The sequence below is a fragment of the Neoarius graeffei genome, chromosome 27 (assembly GCF_027579695.1).
Source record: "Neoarius graeffei isolate fNeoGra1 chromosome 27, fNeoGra1.pri, whole genome shotgun sequence".
Taxonomy (NCBI): domain Eukaryota; kingdom Metazoa; phylum Chordata; class Actinopteri; order Siluriformes; family Ariidae; genus Neoarius; species Neoarius graeffei.
The window spans coordinates 6650460-6672495 of record NC_083595.1 but is presented as its reverse complement, the minus strand read 5'-3'; the positions used below and the strand labels follow the sequence as shown (position 1 = coordinate 6672495).

Sequence of the window (22036 nt, the reverse complement as noted above, 5' to 3'; positions counted from 1 at the left end):
GAACATGAGTATTTAAAATGCAAATATTTAACAGGTTGGGCACATGTGCCAGGGATGTTTACTGACATTTACTTATGTATTGCCTTTTCAATGTATTAAATTCATATTCTGCTGCTAAAATTACGCCAATACGCCTAAGGTGACTTGACTTGACAGCCTGTGACTTGACTTGCCCAAGACTAAAAAGACTTGAGACTTACTTGAGACTTGCACATGTGTGACTTGGTCCCATCTCTGCCAGATACTGAAAGCAAAGGTTCACATACTTTTGCCACTCTCAGATATGTAATATTGGATCAGGTTCCTCAATAAATAAATGACCAAGTATAATACTTTTGTTTCATTTGTTTAACTGGGTTCTCTTTATCTACTTTTAGGACTTGTGTGAAAATCTGATAATTTAGGTCTCATTTATGCAGAAATATAGAAAATTCTAAAGGGTTCACAAACTTTCAAGCACCACTGTATATGTATTTATTTATTTATTTTATTTATTTTTTTTAAATAAGTGATTTGGAAAAAGTAATTTAAGGTTTTTAAAAAAATCTAAATCTGGAGGTTGTTTTTGAAGTTATTTATCCATTGAATTAAATAATGAGGTTCCATTTTTGTAAGAAATGTATTATAGTTAAGGCATGTAATAGCGTCAATAAAATCCTTATTAAATTTATTTTTTAACTTCATGACAAAAAAGCATTGCCAAACCATGTCTGGTAATTTGGGACATCTTGGGGGGGATTAGAACCATATGTGGAATTATTATTCATGCCAATTTTATAAAATTACAGGGAGAAAAAAATTGCTAAAGCATGTCATTTTCCCTCCCTTGTGATTTTTGCTGTCAGCTTCCTGTTTTGATGACACATGAATAAAGTCATGTTATTTATAAGAAACAATTTCATCATAAGACAATATTTAACTTTTTAAGCTCAATTTCTCACATGACAAAGTACAAACACGGTAAGCATATAAACCGCATTGTCTATGACACTGAGATTTTATTTCTGATAAATATTTCTGATATTCTGATGTCAGGTAATGTCATGATGAGGCAGGCATTCGGGTTCACTCTACATGTTAGATGTTTTATTGAAAAACATTTTATTACCACGTAAGCATGTTTAAGGTCAAGTTTGTGAAATGTCCTCAGTAGAGAAGGGCTGAGAGTCCTTTTCACGGCTCTTTTTTTCTTGTCCTGTTAGGAAAGAACAATATTAGTACCATAATCTAGAAAAACACTAGGAGGATAGCAGGGCCCACCCCTTTCAGTAAGCTGGCTCCACCCAGGGCAAGCTGCTTGCCCTTGTGCTTGTGATACATAAAGGTAAACACTTACATTTCACAATTTAACGTGATGAAAAGGTGTCTTTTACTTTCTGTTCATATCCATAATTGTGTGTTCACCACAGTTGAAGCTGTTCTAGGAGACTCTGTGTTCTTGTGTTCAGCCGGTCGCTATGAAAAGGATGTGTTCTGGCAATATGATAACACCAAGACGGTGTACGACATCATCGACGGTAAAGAGAATTTTCATGACCAGGATTCAGCGTACAGCGGCAGAGTCAAAGGCTTTCAAAGTACTGGGACACCAGTGATACAGGAAAACATCTCTACAAAATACAAAAGCATGTGGGGAGAAACAGAAGAGAGAAAACCATCACCCGTCTAAGAATAGGCCATACAGCACTCAACAAGACACTTCATATAACAGGAAAACATCTGACTGGGTTCTGCAGACATTGCAATCAGCCAGAATCAGTGCAGCATGCGATAGTGGAATGTGACTTCTGTAAGGAAGAGGGAAGAAACCAAATGAAGCACTTAAAGAAATAAAGCTTAACTTCACACTAGAGAATATCTTGGGTAAGGCATTAGTGTGTGTGTGCGTGTGTAATATATGGCCACTAATAACATTTTTAAAAGAAACAGGTGTAATAAAGAAAATTTAGGGTTCCCCACCCCCCACTAATGGTCTGTTCCACACTCCAATCCAGTAGGTGGCATTAATGCACCTTTAAGCTGGCATAAGAAGCATTTGAACCAAAAATGGCACACCCAGGGCAGCGTTATTAGCCCTGTGTTATTTAACATCATGATAAATGATGTATATAGGAGTGTAAGCCCAGACATAGAGGTTTCACTATATGCAGATGATGGGGCCTTGTGGAGGAGGGAAAGAACATTAACTTTGTGGTCAGTAAGATCCAGCAAGCAATTGAGGCAGTTGTAGGATGGGCTGGTGACTGGGGATTTAGATTCTCAGTAGCAAAAACCTATTGTGAATTTTTTACAAATAGGACAGTCGCTGATAATGTTAAACTATACCTGTATGGAGAACCATTGGAAAGGGTGGAGGTTGCCAGGTATCTAGGGCTTTGGTTTGACAGAAGGCTCACAGGGAAAGCTCATATTGATAAATTGGAGACAAAGCGCAAGAGAGTATTAAACGTGATGAGATGTCTGGCAGGGATGGAATGGGGGGCAAGCCGATCCTCATTAATGACACTATGTTATGCTCTCTTGCGTTCAGCAATGGATTATGGTAGCTTTGTCTATGGATCTGCATCTGATTCTCAACTCATGAAGCTGGAGAGAATACAGTCACGAGCACTGAGGCTTTGCTGTGGAGCGCTTAAGTCTTCCCCAATAGGGAGTCTACATGTGGAGCTGGGAGAGATGCCTTTAGCATTAAGGAGGAAGAAGTTGTCCTTAGCGGGCGGCACAGTGGTGTAGTGGTTAGCGCTGTCGCCTCACAGCAAGAAGGTCCTGGGTTCGAGCCCCGGGGCCGGCGAGGGCCTTTCTGTGTGGAGTTTGCATGTTCTCCCCGTGTCCGCGTGGGTTTCCTCCGGGTGCTCCGGTTTCCCCCACAGTCCAAAGACATGCAGGTTAGGTTAACTGGTGACTCTAAATTGACCATAGGTGTGAATGTGAGTGTGAATGGTTGTCTGTGTCTATGTGTCAGCCCTGTGATGACCTGGCGACTTGTCCAGGGTGTACCCCGCCTTTCGCCCGTAGTCAGCTGGGATAGGCTCCAGCTTGCCTGCGACCCTGTAGAAGGATAAAGCGGCTAGAGATAATGAGATGAGATGAGAAGTTGTCCTTAGCTTACTGGTCAAACCTGGAAGGCCACAACCAAGGGAATCCTGCTAAAAAAAGTGATAGAGCCATGCTGGGAGTATGAGGCCAAAAAGGGTAAGGGATTTGGGTGGAGGGTGAAGGAATGGGTACAGGAAGCGGGATTGAAAGAGGGAATGGTTAGCCCAACAGTAGCTATATCACCAGTGCCACCTTGGTTATTCCCCCTACCTTTAGTGGACATGAATATATTGGAGTATGCAAAGGAAGAACAAGAGAAGCAATATGTGGTTGGTTTTGTATTAGACCATATTTTGGGTGCATATGCAAGTCACATTCGGGTTTCTACAGATGGATCGAAGGATCCTGTATCTGGGAAAACTGCAGCTGCCATGGTTGTGAAGGGGATGGGTGTTAGTGCCTCCTGGAGGCTGACAGTTGAGGTGTCTGTGTACACCACTGAGATCATTGCCATCATTAAAGCACTAGAGTGGGTTGAAGAGACTGGGCAAATGAAGGTGTTAATATGCTCTGACTCTGCAGCAGTGTTGGGTAGCATACAGTCACATAGATCCTGTAGACTGGATTTACTATATGTATTTATACCTGTATTGAGGTATTTCACCTGACATCACAGGGTCACGTGACGCCCCGGTGTCCGCCATTTTGAAGGTCAAGCTAGCTAATGTCAACAACATAGTAGCTAGTATGTTACTGTAGCAATGTTTACGTTCAGTCATTTGGATGACTGTTAAAACCTTTCAGTCTCAAGTTTTTCCTTGACTGTATTTACTAGTTTACTGTAATTATGATCCGGCAGCTATTTACACCGGATCCAGTGTAAATAGCTGCCGGAGCACGCTCCGGCTTGCTCCCCCTCAAATTAAGCAGCGCGCTCCGGCTTGCTCCCGGAGTGCTCCGGCTGAGGTTCCGGAGCGTGCTGCTTAATTTGAGGGGGAGCAAGCCGGAGCGCGCTGCTTAATTTGAGGGGGAGCAAGCCGGAGCGCGCTCCAGCAGCTATTTACACTGGATCCGGTGTAAATAGCTGCCGGATCATAATTACAGTAAACTAGTAAATACAGTAAAGGAAAAACTTGAGACTGAAAGGTTTTAAGTCATCCAAAGGACTGAACGTAAACATTGCTACAGTAACATACTAGCTACTATGTTGTTGACATTAGCTAGTGCTAACAGCTAGCTGCTAGTACACTGCTACAACACAGACACCGACCCTAATAATACAGTTCTTGGTCATTGCCTGGTAACAGCAAATTTATAACGGGCCATGTCTCAACAGACTAAGAAGTTATTTCAATGACATTTAATAACATTTTGTTTATCCTGAGGACCGAAAGTAAATGAAAATGTGAACAAACCTTAGCTGTAATAAGATGGGGACCACCGGCTCCAGGGACGACCCGCTGATGTAGGCATGTTACCCAGCCTGACACAAAATATTTGTAGGCATCCAAACTCTTATACGCTTTCAGATCAATACCTGTGTATGGCGATGGGTTTTTAATGACATAGGTATACAGATCATGTGGGCCAGAGTCAGGTAAAGACGAGGGCTTCGTGTACTTCCGTACGTCAGTGAACAATCCTGGTGGAAGCAGGTAAACGTCGTTCTCTAAGCCTGCTAACCTCAATTTTTGCAAATACCTCTCCCTCTGCTCGCCCTGTAAATGCTCTACGTCGCTGGATAGTGAAGGTGTTTTCTGCATCTCGCTCCTTTTTCTTTTATGTTTTTCGCCTTCCTCGCATTCAAACTGATTCGAGCCGTGACGTCCAAAATGGCAGCCTAACGATACATCACATGACTTGGTCACGTGGGTGAAAAACCTCAATAGGCTGGAGCAGAGAGGTGCCTCTGTATGTTTCTTATGGATCCCAGCTCATGTGGGGATATGGGGCAATGAAAAAGCAGATGGCCTTGCAAAAAAAGCCCTAGAGAGACCAGATCCACAGGTCGATATTAAGCTTGGAAGAGGGGAGGTAAAAGTTTTTATTAGGAAGGCCTTGACAAGGCAATGCCAGACCCAGTGGAACACAAGTTCCAAAGGCAGGTACCTGTACAATATCCACGGAGAGGTTGGGAGAGAAGCCATAGTAGGAGGGTGCAGGAGGGATGAAGTCGTCATTGCCAGGCTTAGAATTGGTCATACACTGCTAAACAGCACTCAGTGCAGGGTTGGTAGGGCAGAGACTAGAAATTGCATGTGGTGCCCAGATCAAGAGGAGACGGTGCAACATGTATTGTTTTTATGTCCTAGGTACCAGTGGCACAGGGAGAAATGGAAAGATAAATTGCAAAGAGCTGGATGCTCAGACTTTAGTCTAACTTCAATTCTGGGATATGGAATAAGGCCAGGGGAACTAATCAGGTTCCTCAAGAGTGCAGGGCTATACGTGAGAATTTAAATGCACTTAAATGTAGGGGACCGTAGGTGGCGGTATGCGCCTGAAGGAAGAAAGAAAAAGAAGCATTTGAATCAGTTGGCGGTTCTCCTAAGTCCAAACCTAAGCAGTTAAGTAAGATAGTTCCATGGTGGTCTAATGAATGCAAAAAAGCAATAAAAGATAGGAACAAAGCATTTAGAGTCTTGAAAAGAACGCACAATTTCCAAAATTTAATTGAATTTAAGAAGTCTCAAGCGGTTGTAAGGAAAACCATAAGGGAGGCTAAGAATGGTTACTGGAGAAAGTTTTGTGATTCTATAGGAAGAACTACTCCAGTGGAGAGTGTCTGGGGCATGATAAAGAAAATGAAAGGAAGTGGGAAAGAATATGGTTATCCTGTGTTGATTGACGGTCAAAATATAGCCATTAGTAGTATTGACAAAGCAGAGATAATGGCAAAGACCTTAAGGTACACAGCACTGAAAATCTTAGCCATCAGGAAAAGAGAGCAAGGGCAGAAACAGTTAAAAATTATCAGCAGGACTGTGAAGAGGTGATAGGTGAGGTGTTGAACGAACTACTCACAATAACTGAACTTAATAATGCACTAAGAAAGTTAGGTAAGTCTTCTCCAGGGGGGATGGGATTTGTTATTCTATGTTAGAGAACCTAACTGATAAAGGAAAGGAAGTTCTATTGGGTCTTTACAATAGGGTCTGGACAGAGGGAATAATACCAAAAGTATGGAAAGAATCTATAATTATCCCTATTAAAAAGCCTGGGAAAGACCCAAAGATCCCTAGCAACTACAGACCAATAGCACGAACATCTCAGATGGGGAAAACAATGGAAAGAATAATAAATGACAGGCTAATATATACAGTTGAGGCTAAAGGACTGATAGAAAATTATCAGAGTGGTTTTAAAAGAGGCAGAGGCACCATGGATCCTTTAGTATATTTAGAGGATACCATAAGAAGAGCCCATGTGAATAAGGAATCAGTTGTGGCTGTCTTTTTTTGATATTGAGAAGGTGTATGACATGATGTGGAAGGAGGGCGTTTTGATTAAGTTAAATCATATGGGAGTCAAGGGAAGAGTTTTCACATGGGTTAAGGAATTCTTATCAGATAGAACAATAATGTTGAGGATTAACGGAGTGACAAGTGAACGGTATCAGGTAGAAAATGGTATCCCACAAGGGAGCATTATCAGTCCTTTATTGTTCTCCATTATGATAAATGACATTTTCAAGGAAGTAGAGAATTTCGTGGATGTAGCATTGTTTGCAGATGATGGTGCTTTATGGAAAAGAGGGAGAAATGTTGAATTTGTGGTGAGTAAGATACAGCAAGCAGTTGATGTAGTGAATAAATGGTCCAATAGGTGGGGTTTTAGGATCTCTATTGACAAAACTAAAATAATGGTTTTCTCAAGAAAGAAAATGGCTAAGGTTATAAAAGTGAATCTCTCTGCTAATGAATTGGAAAGGGTTGACTCCTTTAAATACCTGGGCATATGGTTTGACCAAAGATTAACGTGGGCAGTGCATATACAAAAAATGATTGATAAATGCAAGAAAGTAATAAATGTAATGAGATGTCTATGCGGAGTGGAGTGGGGAGCAAGCAGACATGCTCTAAGAACAATTTATACAGGTTTGATTAGGTCTGTGCTTGAATATGGAAGCATAATCTATGGGTCTGCAGTCAAAACACTGCGGAATAAGTTGGATATGATCCAAAATCAAGCATTAAGGTTATGCTGTGGTGCTGTTAAAACTACTCCAGTGCCAGCTATCCAGGTGGAGATGGGAGAAATGCCTCTTCGTCTTAGAAGAGAACAGTTAGCCATTGTGTATTGGGCAAATTTGAAGGGTCATAATGAAAACCATATGAGTCAACCAGTCCTGAGACAATGTCAAGAGCATGGAAATGCCCAAGTCAGAAGTTTTGGTTGGGTGATTAATCTCATCTCATCTCATCTCATTATCTCTAGCTGCTTTATCCTGTTCTACAGGGTCGCAGGCAAGCTGGAGCCTATCCCAGCTGACTACGGGTGAAAGGCGGGGTACACCCTGGACAAGTCGCCAGGTCATCACAGGGCTGACACATAGACACAGACAACCATTCACACTCACATTCACACCTACGGTCAATTTAGAGTCACCAGTTAACCTAACCTGCATGTCTTTGGACTGTGGGGGAAACCGGAGCACCCATACGGACACAGTGAGAACATGCAAACTCCACACAGAAAGGCCCTCGCCGGCCACGGGGCTCGAACCCGGACCTTCTTGCTGTGAGGCGGCAGCGCTAACCACTACACCACCGTGCCGCCCTGGGTGATTAATGATAAAGTTAATGAGATAGGGTTTAGTGAATTAAAGATAAGTCCTACTGTGCCTATCCCAGCTGTTCCACCATGGGTTTTTAAAGAGGTGCCCACTGACTAGGGGTTATTAGAGGAGATGCAAGAGAGTAACATGGACAAATTAAGGGTTCAGAGCTATCTTATGGAGATGTATAGAGAGGATATAACTCTATATACAGATGCCTCTAAAATGGCTGGTAAAAGAGTTGGGGTTGCTTTTGTTATCCCAAAGTTAAAAGTCAAAGTAGGGAAAAAGAATCAATGATGATCTAGCGGTTTATACAGCGGAGTTGGTTGCTGTGTGGCTAGCTCTGCTATGGGTGGAAGTTAATAGGCCAAGGAAGGCAGTAATTGCTTCAGACTCCAGCTCAGCTTTGATTAGCATCAGAATGTTCCAGTCAAAATCAAGGCAGGACATTTTGTTTGAAATATTACAAGTTGCAAATAATCTGTTAAAGACAGGAGTTAAGATAACTCTTGTATGGGTACCAGCTCATATAGTTGTAGGGAATGAGATGGCAGATAAATGCGCTAAACAAGCAGCTGGAAATCCCAGCATAGATATTGAAGTCGCTTACAGCAAGGCAGAAATGAAAAGTATGGTTAAAAACATAGTTAAGGGAAAATGGCCAGACTGGGAGACAGTTCTATAATATCCAGAACAAAGTGGGAAAGAGTAGAAACACCAGCAGAAGTAAGGAAGAGGAGGATGCTTTTTTGAGAATGAGGTTTGGACACACAAGTTTAAATAGTTCTTTGTTGATAATAAAAAAGCATGCAGATGGAAACTGTGAATTCTGTGGCAGCCCAGAGTCTACAGAGCATGTTATTTTGCAATGTCCTAAATACCAGGAAGAAAGACAAAGATTAATTTTACAGTTGCAAGGGAAACAGTGTTAAACTTGGAGAACATTCTGCAAAGAAGTACAGGTGAAATCTGCTTCAAATATGTATTTAGCTTCTTAAGGAACACAGGTCTAATTAAAAGAATTTAGGTTGGTTTGTTTGTTTTTAAACTCAAGTATCACACCCCAGTCCAGCTGGTGGCGGTAATGCATCATTGAAGCTAGTTGCCAACCGCCATAAACAGCGCTCGAAACTAACGGTGTCCCGATGTCCCGGGGACCATAAAAAATGTCATCGGGACACAAAATTATCATATCTGGGACAATCCCGGGACAATGGAAAAAAAAAATAGATCTAGAAAAAAAGTTCTACATTAAAGGTGCAGTACAAGATTTTGGAATAACGGTTCCCGCAAGCCATATTTTGAAAAGAAACACTCCCACCCCCCGCGTCTCCACCCCTCCTCCCCCTCATAAAGCCTGAGAAAGTCCGGCTTTATAATGGGTGTCTATTGCGTTACACACTAGTGGAGCTCGTTAAGTTAGAGTGTAGAGAGCTTGGAAAAATAGCTCAAACTTTCTCATTTAAACTGTGTTTTCAGCCCCAATTTTCACTCCACACACACAATTTTCTCAAAAGTAGTAGCCACACTTGTCCTGATTCACACAATGTGTCTACCTGAGCGATAGGATTTACTGTTTTTGAATGAGAAGCCTGAAAGTAACGAGAGCACAGCCGCGCAGCCTCATAGACTCCCATTATAAACGTGGCAGAAAAGTCACTCGTTTTTAACTCGCTCTAGCGACCTCATTTTTTACACTACAGACAAAAAAAATTACATCCGTGTGTTCAGGAGAGCCTTGTGGCGCTCACTGTGAAAGAATTTTGTGAATATCTCCTTCCGTTTTCGTGTAAATCCCCGTTGTTTGGAAGGAGCGCACTGAGAGAATCCTGCGCTCTGTGTGACACTCTGCTCGCTCTCACACACACACACAGAAGGGCCGGGCTGGTCGCGGGCTTCAGTCTGATTGACGTGTCAGTATCCAATCATTTTGAGGTGGTACCTCGATATGATTGGATGGCGTTTTTCCTTTATTTTACACTGTAGACTGGATTAAAATATTTCGTTTTTTGGGTCAAACCTTCTATTGTACTGCTTGCAACATGGGTGTGCATTTCATCCATTGATGGTATGGCTGATGGCTTTCAAAACATCTCTGAATGGGGCAACAGGTATATTACATAAAAATGGATAACGGTAATGGTGAAAATGATAAGTTGGCCTTATAAGTGCCAACAGATATTCAAGGTATAAGTAGATGAAACAAACATAAAAGGGGTCTTATTTTCAGCTAAAGTGTACTGCAGATGTAGGGAGTTGAAACATTTTCTGAATGAGCTAGTTGGCCCCTTTTAAATACACCGGTATCTATTCATACAGTGAGATCGCCAAAGTTTAATAAACTGAAAATGCAATAACTGTAATTTTGAAGTAGATGATGTATTGGACATGTGTCACTTGTGTTTTGTGACTTATTGTAAAAATGATATAAAGGGTTCAAAATCGTATAGTTACAAATATAATAGTAACTTCATATGATAATATTAACCACTGGCTATTTCAGAGAGGAAAAAAATGGGGACACTATTGCTTCCATTCGGGACAATACAACACAGAATTCGGGACCACTGGGGGACACAAAGAAAAAAAGTTAATTTCGAGCCCTGGCCATAAAACCGAAAGAAGAATCATCATCATTTGAATCAGTTGGCGGTACAGACCAAGAGGTAAATTTTATATTCCTTATTCTAACAGTCACTAATATGCATAACGTTTGTTACATTCATTGCAGAAAAGCTGTTTGCATGCACTGTATAGATGTCCGCATAATTATAGGCTGGTATAAGCTTCAGTGTTGCACAGATTCAGCTGAGAGTTAATGCACAAATGAGGAAAGAACACACAGCATTGCATTTTTATACTTTTGGTTTTTATTTGTAGGGTGGGCAGGAATATGTGGTTGATCAGATCTAAGACAACATATGATGTAGAGTTTCCATGAAAATATACATTTTCTCATCCGCATGTGATTTCGTTGCTTATAGTGGTTATTTTCTGCAGTTATTCTTCTGCAATGCACATAGCCTGGCAAGCGGGTGGGAGGAACAAACCGCTGTCTTTCAAACAATCAGCGCGACTGTGACGTAGTCAGAGCGACAGAAAGCAGTGGGGGAGGCCTTGAAATAATTTTTCAAAATGCGTATTAATTAATAAACAGGTTCTAGATATTAAGAAGTTTGGAGATAATGACCACAAGTTTGGAGTCTGTAACACTTTTTTCCAAGTGTTTTTCAAGGGTTTGCTTAAACTGTTTTTGAGAGTTTTTATTTAGTGGTGTTTGGTGAAATAATTTCCCTTAAATTTAAAATAACGGGAAAATAACAATCAAAAAGTAATGTTTCAAGGCTGTTTATTAATTCTTCGTACTGCACAAACTAGCCCCATCCTTTTGGCTACGAGCGGAGCCAGCTGGTAGATCAGACTTTTGCCATAGCCGGTCGGCAAAACAGCGAAAACGTCCTTCTTGAAAAGGAATGAGCGGAGAGCCTCTTCCTGCTCATGTTTCAACGAAAACTCCAAGTCTAATTCTTCTAAAACTGATTCCAAAGCGGAGTCAAACGCGCGCTGTTCACTAGCCGTAGCCATCTTTCCTGCTGTGCTTTCTCCAGCGTCGCGCAGCTTTGTCGTCACTCCTGCAAAAGGCCGCCCAAAGAATCCAAACAAAAACCTTTCGTTGTGATTGGCGGGCACGATTTGATGCCCGGGGTGTTTTTGTTTTGCCCACTTTTTGATAGAGCGCTGTGATTGGACAGTTTCAGCGTCTGCTTTTTTTTTTTAAAAAAAATCTGATCTTGTTGATCCTCTGGAGAAAGGTGAAGTGTGTGTGGCGCGATTAAATGGTGTGTAATGTCAGTTCCTTCTCATTGTTTTCCTGCTTTGTGTTTGAACAAGACACGAAACGATGAAATGCTGATTTTGCTTTACACTGAGTTCTCTTCATCTCACACTGAATGAATGAATTTTCCTGGCGCTCCGGTTTTCTGCTCTCTGTAGAATAATAATATCGATAATAACTGATAGTTTTTTCCTCTCAGCCCAGAAGTTTGTGTTTCAGAGTGCCATGAAATCCTCTCCATAGCTTTATATCTCTCTCTTTCTTTCAGTGTAAAAAGTACAAGGTTGGTTATTTGTGCTGAAGTTAAGCAGAGATGCCGAGGCTCCCGGGAAATCAGTACAACTCCCGACCTTAAAAGGATAGTTCGGGATTTTTGACATGAATCTGTATGGCATCCCCATCAATAGTGTCGTGCAAACACACTGACTTACCCCTGACAGCATCCTGTGAGTCCAGTTCTTGTCCAGTTTTGGTCCAGACGAAAGTAGTCCGGCAAGTTTGTTGGGGTCACGAAAGTAAAACGTTTTTCGTCTCAAAACAGTATGTGTTCAAAAGAGTGATATATTTGCATCACAAAACCGTTGCCAAATAAAAAGTCAGACCTCGAAATCGTTTGGCACTATTTTCTCTCCCTTCTTATCACTGCGCGCTGCCGCCAGGTGACAGCCACGGCTGTTTCATTCATTGTTTTAGTGATGGGAATTTCGGCTCTTTTTCGGGAGCCGGCTCTTTTGGCTCTTCTTACTATAAGGAGCCGGCTCTTTCGGCTCCTGAGATTTTATTTTTGATTTAATTGCTGCAATTAACTCGTTAATTACATTATTGATATTTTATCAATAGGATGTTTTCCATTTTATTTTTTTAGTTTTTGTAGCCTTTGTAAAGTATAGCAGTGTAACAATGTTCTAGCTATAGAAATAAAACTTACTTACCAATTAATAAATTATTTTCTCACAAACATAATGCAAAACTGTTATATTACCAATATAAAATACACAGAAGACATCAACTGTTTATCCTTTATGGCTTTATTTCACACTCGACCTTGAACAAAATGCCACAAAATAAATTATGAAGTATAAATCAGGCCTAAGAAACTATGAAGCAAAGTTGGAAATTATTTTAACAAACACAGAACAATGTGCAACAAAATATGTGGCACCTTGAGCGCGTGTAAAAAGAGAAAAAAGTGCCGCACTCTGCTCCACCAGTAATAAGAAGCCGCTGGAACAGCAAATATGCTCCTGTTATAATGACTGCTGTCTCGTTTTGTCACGGTTTTGTGATGCAAATATATCACTCTTTTGAACACATACTGTTTTGAGACGAAAAACGTTTTACTTTCGTGACCCCAACAAACTTGCCGGACTACTTTCATCTGGACCAAAACTGGACAAGAACTGGACTCACAGGATGCTGTCAGGGGTAAGTCAGTGTGTTTGCACGACACTACTGATGGGGATGCCATACAGATTCATGTCAAAAATCCCGAACTATCCCTTTAAGGGCAACAAGGAAATCTTCCCGATTTCACAATAATAATAATAATAATAATAATAATGATAAACTCTATTGTCCGCCTGTGTCTCTGTATAAACACTGAAATCAGTAACAGTGTGAGTGTCAGTCAGTCCAGCAGGTGGCAGTAATACACTTTCAGTTCGAGCTGAGGAAGAAGAGGCAACATAAGCTCAGGTACAGATGTAACTTTCTTATGGATCCCAGCACATATTGGGATAAGAGGGAATGAGTTGGCAGACATGAACGCCAAAAAAGCATGTGTGACCCCTGAGGTCACCTTAGAAATTGCCTATAGTAAGACTGAGGTAAAGTCACTAGTTAAGTCAAAGTCCAGAGAGTTATGGCAGAGTGAGTGGAATGGTGCAGCTACTGGGAGGAAATATTATGCAATTCAAAGGGTGGTAGGTCATGCAAGGCCAACAGCAAGATCCACCAAAGAGGAGGATATTATATCTAGAATGAGGTTTGGGCATTCTGGTCTGAACAGTACTCTATTTCTCTTTAAAAAGCATGAGGATGGAAAGTGTGGTGTATGTGGTTCTATTGAGACAGTGGAGCATGCAATTGAACATTGTGTCAAGTTTGAGCAGGAGAGGCAGCACCTCATCCTTGGATTACAGTCAGAAAGTGTGCCTTTTAATGTAAAAGCAATTTTGCAGAGGAACTCAAGCGAGATGTGCTTTAAGCATCTATTTCACTTTATGGAAGTCACTGGACTGATTAGAAGAATATAATAGCTTCTCTCTTTCATCTCTTTCACTCTTTCTTTACTCTTTTTTTATTTTCTTTATTATAATATATATTTTTTTATTTAATTATTATTTTGTTTATAGTAGAGGTAGTTTACACCCAGACTCACACTCCATTTCGGTAGGTGGCGGTAATGCTTCCAAAAAGTTGTTTGCCAACCGCCAATTAAAAGAAGAAGAAGAGGCACCATCATTAGCTTCTGATTAGCTTAGCATCGTAAATCCATGCGGTGCTTCCTCGTGCAGTAGCGGTGGGGAATGAGAGAGAAACCAGTGCTGCAGTGAAGTCAGGTTAAATTATAGCCTTACAGAATTTGATTTCTTTATTTTCGTAAAAAACGATTTCAGAAGCAAGTTTTTAGAACAAATCTAAATTATTGTGCTTAATTGTTGAAGTGGATGGATGGATGATTGTAGTGAAACGCCTCCTTGAAGGAGAATGTACGATACTTAACCAATAACTTTTTGACCAGTTTGAACTGCTTGTATTGAATTTTGTGACCAATAACTTTACAAACTGAAATCAATACAAAATACAACTTATTCATTACATATATTTACATCTCTCGTACAGTGCTACAGTAGAAAAAATGACAAAGGGGACAAAATAGGGTGAAAATTTTGCTGTTGAACTTTCCATATATTTTTGAGAAAATGATCCAAAATGAAGCTTAAATTGCACCACAGAGCAGCTAAAACCTCAGCATCTCTGAGTTAAGGCATTTATTTTTTTTTAATTTATTCAAAATGTAACTTGGGTGATTGTATTTTCATTTGAAGGAGGTAAATGAGGTCCTGTAACTTTGCTGGCTTCATTTGTAAAAGTTATTTTTTTATTTTAGTAAGTCTATAAAAGACTATATTTTAATTGCAGGGACCCGAGTCCATTAAAGCACGATTATAAAAATGTACAGTCTGTTAGTATTATTAAACCAAGAAAAGCAGAATGGGTATCAGCAGGTCAGACTCCAGACAAAACTGACAATCAGTAGTGAGGGGTTTTTAATGCATGTTTTATTAACGTTGTTGTTGTTGTTTCCTCAATAAGTCATTAATTTGAACCCCTGCCTCTGAAGAGAAGATGAAAAGAAGTTGCTCGAGTATTATTGTGCATGGGTATGTTTGTATATAATGTGGAAAACTCTGTCTACTTGGTGTAAAATGTATAAACGCAGTCTGTCATGCAGAAGGACGCCGGGGGTCTCTGGGGTTGGACGGGTTGTGGACACAGTCCCTACATGCCCCGATACACAATCCTTCTGTCTTATTTTCATTTGAGTTATGGCATGGAAAAATCCTCAAAGCTGTCATTCATGAACGGTCCACTCCACATATAATCTTTGGTCACAAAACTGTAAAGGTTTCCCAAATCAACATTTCAGCCACTTCAAATCAATATCAGTGCCCCCTACTGCCGATTTTCTGAATCGAGCCGAAAAGTTAATCTACTCCGCCAGCGTCGCCATGACTGAAAATCATGTGATTGCATTCCTGTACGCTGATTGGCCAACACTCGAACGTTGTTTGTGAACCTTACACGCCGTGCTGTTTTACCTATCAGTATCCCCCAATCGGTGCACCCAAATAAACATGAGAATAACCTAGTGTATCATAAATTTAGACTTTGTGTACTACTTGTTTAATTTCTAATCCTTCTGTACCGTGACAGTGTGCTGTGAGCCTTTAGTCCCTTTTCTGTTTCTCATTTTGATAGTTCACATTTAAAACATGGGTGCATGGTTTCTTGCAGAGGAATTGAACGTCACTTACCTTTCAATCAATCAGCACACAGCAACGCATCACGTGGTTTCCAAAATGGCAGTGCCAGTGGAGTAGACTGGAAGTTCTCTTCCTGGTTGAAAAAAATTGACCATTTGGATCAATATTATGGACTTGAATTGAATAACATGTTGGGGCGAATAATCTTTACTGGTTCATGATGAAAATAAGGTTGGTAGATTGGCTGTGGAGGGAGCAGTTTACGAAATGCGTGACTTCTAACATGGGAACCCCCAGCTTTGTGATTTTCTTTCATTCGTTCGCTCATTCATTCATTCATTCATTCATTCTTCTCTTCCGTGTCCTAGCTTGTTGGGAAAGAAGACAAGGTGGATTGTATATTGGGGCATGTAGCGACTGGTTATACAGGGTTTTGTTGGTGCCACACAGGCTGGTTTGAGTGTTTCTCACACGTGATTTCACACACCATTCTCTAAAGTTTATACAGAAGGGTGTGTAAACCCTTAAACTGTGCTGACTGTAACTCAGATAACCACTCGTTACAACCGTGGTGAGCAGAAAAGCATCTCAGAACACATAACCAGGGCTTTCCTCAGAAAAAAAATATCAGAGCTGAGCTAGCCCGGCCTGGAGGGCCCCAAAGGCTGCTAGGGGGATCTAGGAGCATGCTCCCTGAGAAAATTTTGAAATTAGTCTTCAAATGGTGCATTCTGGTGGCATCAAGGGCTGACTTAGGCACAAGTCAACATTTATTAAATTTGCCTTTTTTTTTAAATAACCCTGACAGATGTGCAAGCGGGAAAATTTAAAGGGCAAAATTAGATTTGAAATGAAAACACTTTGTTGCACGCCTCTTCATTTTCCACTTCCAGGATGCCAGGAACAGAATTGAGGTCAAATCATACAATGGCGCCATCGAGCGCCCAGAAGGTGGTTTTATGTGTGGTTGCGAATGGCAGTCAGTGCATGCAGCGACACCCTTTATTTTCACTTCTGGGTTGAGTACTAGGATACCAGGCATATATATATTACAATAGCTACCTATTTCTATCGTTACAGTACTCCTCATTTTCAGAGAAGAATACGAGGTATTTAGATGCTGAAAGTACTTTGCATTGCTCAACTTGTGGTGTTGACTTTTTTTTTTCCCTTTTTGGTGCGCAAATGACAGCGCGGCGCTGACGTCACACAGCGTGGCAGAGTGCCGCGTGTCGACACTTTGGGGAAAAGCCCTGGTATCTACACAAGACCATGTCAGGTTCTGCTTGTGTTTTAGCCTAACATTTTAAAGTTGCTGGAAGTGAAAGTGTGAGATTTTTTGTTTGTTTTACTTTATTTTTCTGCAGAACCTGGCTCAGCTTGCTCTTCATATTTCTGATAGACAAAGGTAAGAACTTGACACACTTTCATAAACCACATGAAGTGCATTTTCTGAGGTGTGAAAATATCTACTTCCTGTGCTTTACCCTGAGACTGTAAATCCTTTTCCTCTGATTTTTATTAAAGTGTCGGGGCAGATCACCACAGCTGAAGCTGTTATAGGAGACTCTGTGATCTTATTGTGTTCAGCCGGTCGCTATGAAAAGGACGTGTTCTGGCGATATGATAACACCAAGACGGTGTACGACATCATCAACGGTAAAGAGAATTTTCATGACCAGGATTCAGCATACAGGAGCAGAGTCGAAGGTTTTCAATCGGAGTTCACAAAAAGGAATTATTCCATCAGATTAAGTGATGTGAAACACACTGATAGAGGAATTTACAGCTGCCACATCCCTGGCTCCAGGATTCTCCAAGTAGAGCTGAAGGTTCAAGGTGTGTGTGGGTGTTTTTTCCATTTCTGATTCAGTATTTTAGATTTGAGATTTCTGGAGTGAAATCTGCCTTAAATGCGTCGCCTTCTGGTCCAGTTTGATTGTTATAAATTCAAATGTTGCAGTTTGTTCATTTTTATGATCCAAAAAAGTATAGAGTCACCGCTGTGTAGTTGATGCATATACCTGAGTAAATGTTCAACACAGCTGAATCACAGTTTTTGTTTTTTCCAGAGTATGCAGTGAGGGATGAACAGCACAAATTTGCGCAAACAAGCCGCGGAGCGAGAAGACGGTCTGACACTCGTTTGCTTTTCTCTGCAGCTCTGTTGGGACTGAGTGTATGGTTTTGTTGGAGCATTTGATTTTTGATCATTTGGTAGAACACCTACAGCTTTCTTTCTGATGAAAAAACATTTTATACTGTACATCAATAAGTGCTGTATTTTTTTTATAAAGATTAAATATTTTGTCCCGATTGGTGTGATTTAAAACAGATTGGAACGAATTAATTTTTTTTACACATCGTGTAAAAAAAAAAAAAATTTTTTTAAAGAAGTGATTTGGAAAGTCATTTTTAAGGTTTTAAAATCTAAACCTGGAGGTTGTTTTTGAAATTATTTATCCATTGTAGAATTAAATAATGAGGTTCTATTTTTGTAAGAAATGTATTATAGTTAAGGCCACACCAATTCCATTAGTTGGTTCTCAGAATCGCCGCTTGAAGAAAATGCCAAATGGAAAAAAAAAATCGAAATCCAACTCCCACCAACAGAAAAACATCGTGGCTGATGGTTCAAAATACTGAAGACTGCAGTTTGAGGTCACATGACGTCGCAAACCAATCAAATCGCCCCTTTCACTTAGATAAAGACTTGTGGAAGAAACATGCCTGTGGAGGGGAATCCTGCAAAGCCTGTGTTTGTGATCAGGGATGTGATTTGGGGCTGGTGAAATTATCTGAAAATTTTAGCCGGGGGTCTGGGGGCCACAGGCCCCCAGCTGGTCCAGGCCAGTGCCCTGGTGGGGGGACAAGGGAGGGCGAAGCCCCCCAAAGCTCCTGGGTTCTGGGGTTTTCTGACTTAAAAATTGTACTAAAATGGCAAGCGCAAACACAAGAAAAAACTTGTCATGATTAACAAATTCAAGCCAATTTAATGGTCAACATGCAACTCTGAGCCCCTATAATAAATTCAATGATTCTTAACTGACAAAAAGCCAAAACATGAAACCTAAAAATGTCATTCTAAATTAAATCTGCATTAGAATAAATAGAAAATTGTATAAGGAAAAACAAAATTTATACTTTCAATTACTGTAGAAGTTGAACATACCTAAATGTGCCTTTTCAAACAAACATGATGCAACATAAGAATTCATCCACCATTATTTATTAAACTCTATTGCTCCTGGTAGTCTCCCGGTTTGCTTCTTATGTATGGCAACTTCTAATATTTGATTAAGTTACTGCACACCCCGTTTAGACAGGGTAACAGGACTGACACAAAAAAAATTAGTCATGCATAGACTACTTACCAAAACTGAAATTTTTAAGTAAATATTCTCAGATTCAGTTCATTCCGCCATCCATATAAAAGGTGAGAATATGTAGATCCTTGGCAACAAATAATTTCAATAATAGCTTTTGGGAGCATTTATTTTTGTTATCTGATTAATCACGGTAACAGAACTGACACAAACCTCTGGGACAGGTACAAAAATTAACAAAAAATCGAAAAATATCTTTTCTTAATGGCATTTTCAATTTGTGACATATGTCCATTGTGGTTTCCACAGTCTTGTCGCTGAACATGAAAAAGTTTCAATTCCACCTTTGTCTAACATTAAGAATCATGTCTGGGAAAAAAAAGTCTCTTTTCAGTGGAACAGCCATTTTTGACCCTAAAATTTGCTACAAAATGCACATTTATGAACCAAAGTAGTCAAATTTTGAAATGCAAGGTAGAACTGATAATGTTTTATCATATGAGACCATAAAAAGGTTTTAGAAATCTCAAAATGTAAACAAAACACGTCCGGACAAAAAAAAAAACGTTTTCTGTGAAATAGACTCATATACAGAACTGTACAGTGTTCACTCACTTGAGGATTTTCATATGCAAGAATAAATATCACTTTTTCACTAAACAACATTCACAAAAAATGTGTTTGCAATTAATTGGGATCCACTGTTTTTATCATTTCAACCGCGCATCAGACCCTCGGCCAACTGAAAATGTCTTTCATGCACTTTTCTCCCTCATGAGAATTTTGAAAAGTTGGCAAGTATGTATTATTTGCACTAACATTTTAATATTGAATAAACAAATCAAAATTGTGTATAATTACCTTACATCCACGCTGTGGGAAAAGTTTTGAGCGAAAATTAAAACTAACTTCGAGTGAAAAAGGTGAAATAATCTGTGATGAAGTTGGCAGAGACTCTGAGGTAAAGTGAGAGGAGGGGGGAGGGGTCCAGCATCACTGCCGCCTCACAGACTCACTTTCCCGGGTTAAACTCCCACCGCTCCCCCTCTCTCTGCACCGCTCCCCCTCTCTCTACACCGCTCCCCCTCTCTCTAGCTTTTGTTTTGTTTTCACTGAGTACCCATTTTGATTTGTAAACTAGAGCCGTGATTTAAACTGCTGTTTCTTCGGACGTAACTAAAACAAACTGAAATAAAAACCGCCCTTTCTTTTCTCCTCAGAAGGTTTAGCCTCCGATGCTAACCTTTTCGCCACAGCTTTCATAGCGTGCGCATGCGCATCCAGGAAGCAACAGATGGCGCGAGGCCCCGTTGCCACGGCAACCTTCGTCACTCCGTCGCACGTGCAGTGGCACCATCACCACTCACAGGCTTATGATGGGGAAAGGAATGAGCTGGGTTGTTTTTCTTCTTCCCCATGTTTATTTACTTTAAAAACGCACACCAAACTGATGATCAGGTGCATCTTTACGCTCGATCACGGAGGCTGCCATCTTTCAACTCTTCGTTTGAAGCGAGCTTACGTACAGCTATCTAACAAGCGCGTTCATTGGTTGTTACAGAGCGATGGGCCAATCACGTACCTCGTTTCATCTCAATGACGGAATTACTGAAAGTCGGAACGAATAGGATATGAATGCGGATTTTTGAGCGAAAAATCGGAATTTTTTATTTTTATTTTGAGGTGAAAAAAGCGGAATTCCGCGAATTCGCGGGAAAAAAAAATCACATCCCTGAGAGTCTTGCAAAAGTATTCATCCCCCTTTGTGTTTGCCCTGTTTTGGCGCATTACATGTTGGAATTAAAATGGATTTTTGGGGGGTTAGCACCATTTGATTTACACAACATGCCTACAACTTTAAAGGTGAAAATTGTCTTATTCTGACACAAACAATAATTAAGATGAAAAAACAGAAATCTGGAGTGTGCATAGGTATTCACCCCCAAAGTCAATACTTTGTAGAGCCACCTTTTACTGCAATTACAGCTGCAAGTCTCTTGGGGTATGTCTCTATGTAGCACATCTAGCCCCTGGGATTTTTGCCCATTCCTCAAGGCAAAACTGCTCCAACTCCTTCAAGTTAGATGGGTTGTGTTGGTGTACAGCAATCTTCAAGTTATGCCACAGATTCTCAATTGGATTGAAGTCTGGGCTTTGACTCGGCCATTCCAAGACATTTGAACATTTCCCTTTAAACCACTCCAGTGTAGCTTTAGCAGTATGTTTAGGGTCATTGTCCTGCTGGAACGTGAACCTTTGTCCCAGTCTCAAACCTCTGGCCGACTCCTCCAGAATTGCCCTGTATTTAGTGCCATCCATCTTTCGAGTGTTGCTTTAGCAGTATGTTTAGGGTCATTGTCCTGCTGGAACGTGAACCTTTGTCCCAGTCTCAAACCTCTGGCCGACTCCTCCAGAATTGCCCTGTATTTAGTGCCATCCATCTTTCCTTCAGTCCTGACCAGCTTTCCTGTCCCTGCAGATGAAAAACATCCCCACAGCATGATGCTGCCACCACCATGCTTCACTGTAGGAATGGTGTTCTCAGCGTGTTGGGTTTGCGCCACAAATGGCATTTCCCATGATGGCCAAAAAGATCAATTTTAGTCTCATTTGACCAAAGAATCTTCTTCCATGTGTTTGGGGAGTCTGCCACATGCTGTTGGGCAAACTCCAAATGTGTTTTCTTAAGCAATTACTTTTTTTCTGGCCACTCTTCCATAAAGCCCCACCCTGTGGAGTGTACGGCTTAAAGTGGTCCTATGGACAGATCCTCCCATCTCTGCTGTGGATCTTTGGTGTCTTTGTTGCATCTCTGATTAATGCCCTCCTTGCCTGGTCTGTGAGTTTTGGTGGGTGGCCTTCTCTTCAAGATTCAACGTTTCAAAGTATTTATTGTCATATGCACAGTAAGGGGCGGCACGGTGGTGTAGTGGTTAGCGCTGTCGCCTCACAGCAAGAAGGTCCTGGGTTCGAGCCCCGGGGCCGGCGAGGGCCTTTCTGTGTGGAGTTTGCATGTTCTCCCCGTGTCCGCGTGGGTTTCCTCCGGGTGCTCCGGTTTCCCCCACAGTCC

The 22036-nt window shown here is 40.9% G+C and overlaps 1 protein-coding gene and 1 long non-coding RNA gene across 8 annotated transcripts; one reads left to right on the top strand and one right to left on the bottom strand.

Moving 5' to 3' along the window:
* Positions 1–1064: 1064 nt before the first annotated feature.
* Positions 1065–21963, bottom strand: LOC132875036 (uncharacterized). The gene is made up of 3 exons (XR_009651749.1): positions 19828–21963; positions 15692–15773; positions 1065–1610 (listed from the first exon to the last, which is right to left on the bottom strand). It is a non-coding gene; the product is annotated as an uncharacterized LOC132875036 (long non-coding RNA).
* LOC132875029 (uncharacterized) lies at positions 13963–17956 on the top strand. Of its 7 annotated transcripts, none has more exons than XM_060911598.1 (6): positions 13972–14212; positions 14970–15037; positions 16833–16919; positions 17008–17048; positions 17168–17479; positions 17713–17956. In XM_060911598.1, exons 2-6 carry the CDS (start codon positions 15003–15005, stop codon positions 17841–17843), a joined length of 606 nt encoding a protein of 201 aa, XP_060767581.1. In that variant the 5' UTR covers positions 13972–14212; positions 14970–15002; the 3' UTR covers positions 17844–17956. The 7 variants fall into 7 exon arrangements, 3 of the variants coding, with proteins under 3 accessions (XP_060767581.1, XP_060767580.1, XP_060767582.1); XM_060911597.1 differs by having other exon boundaries at positions 13972–14362; XR_009651744.1 differs by having other exon boundaries at positions 13963–15037; positions 16833–16896.
* Positions 21964–22036: the final 73 nt, after the last annotated feature.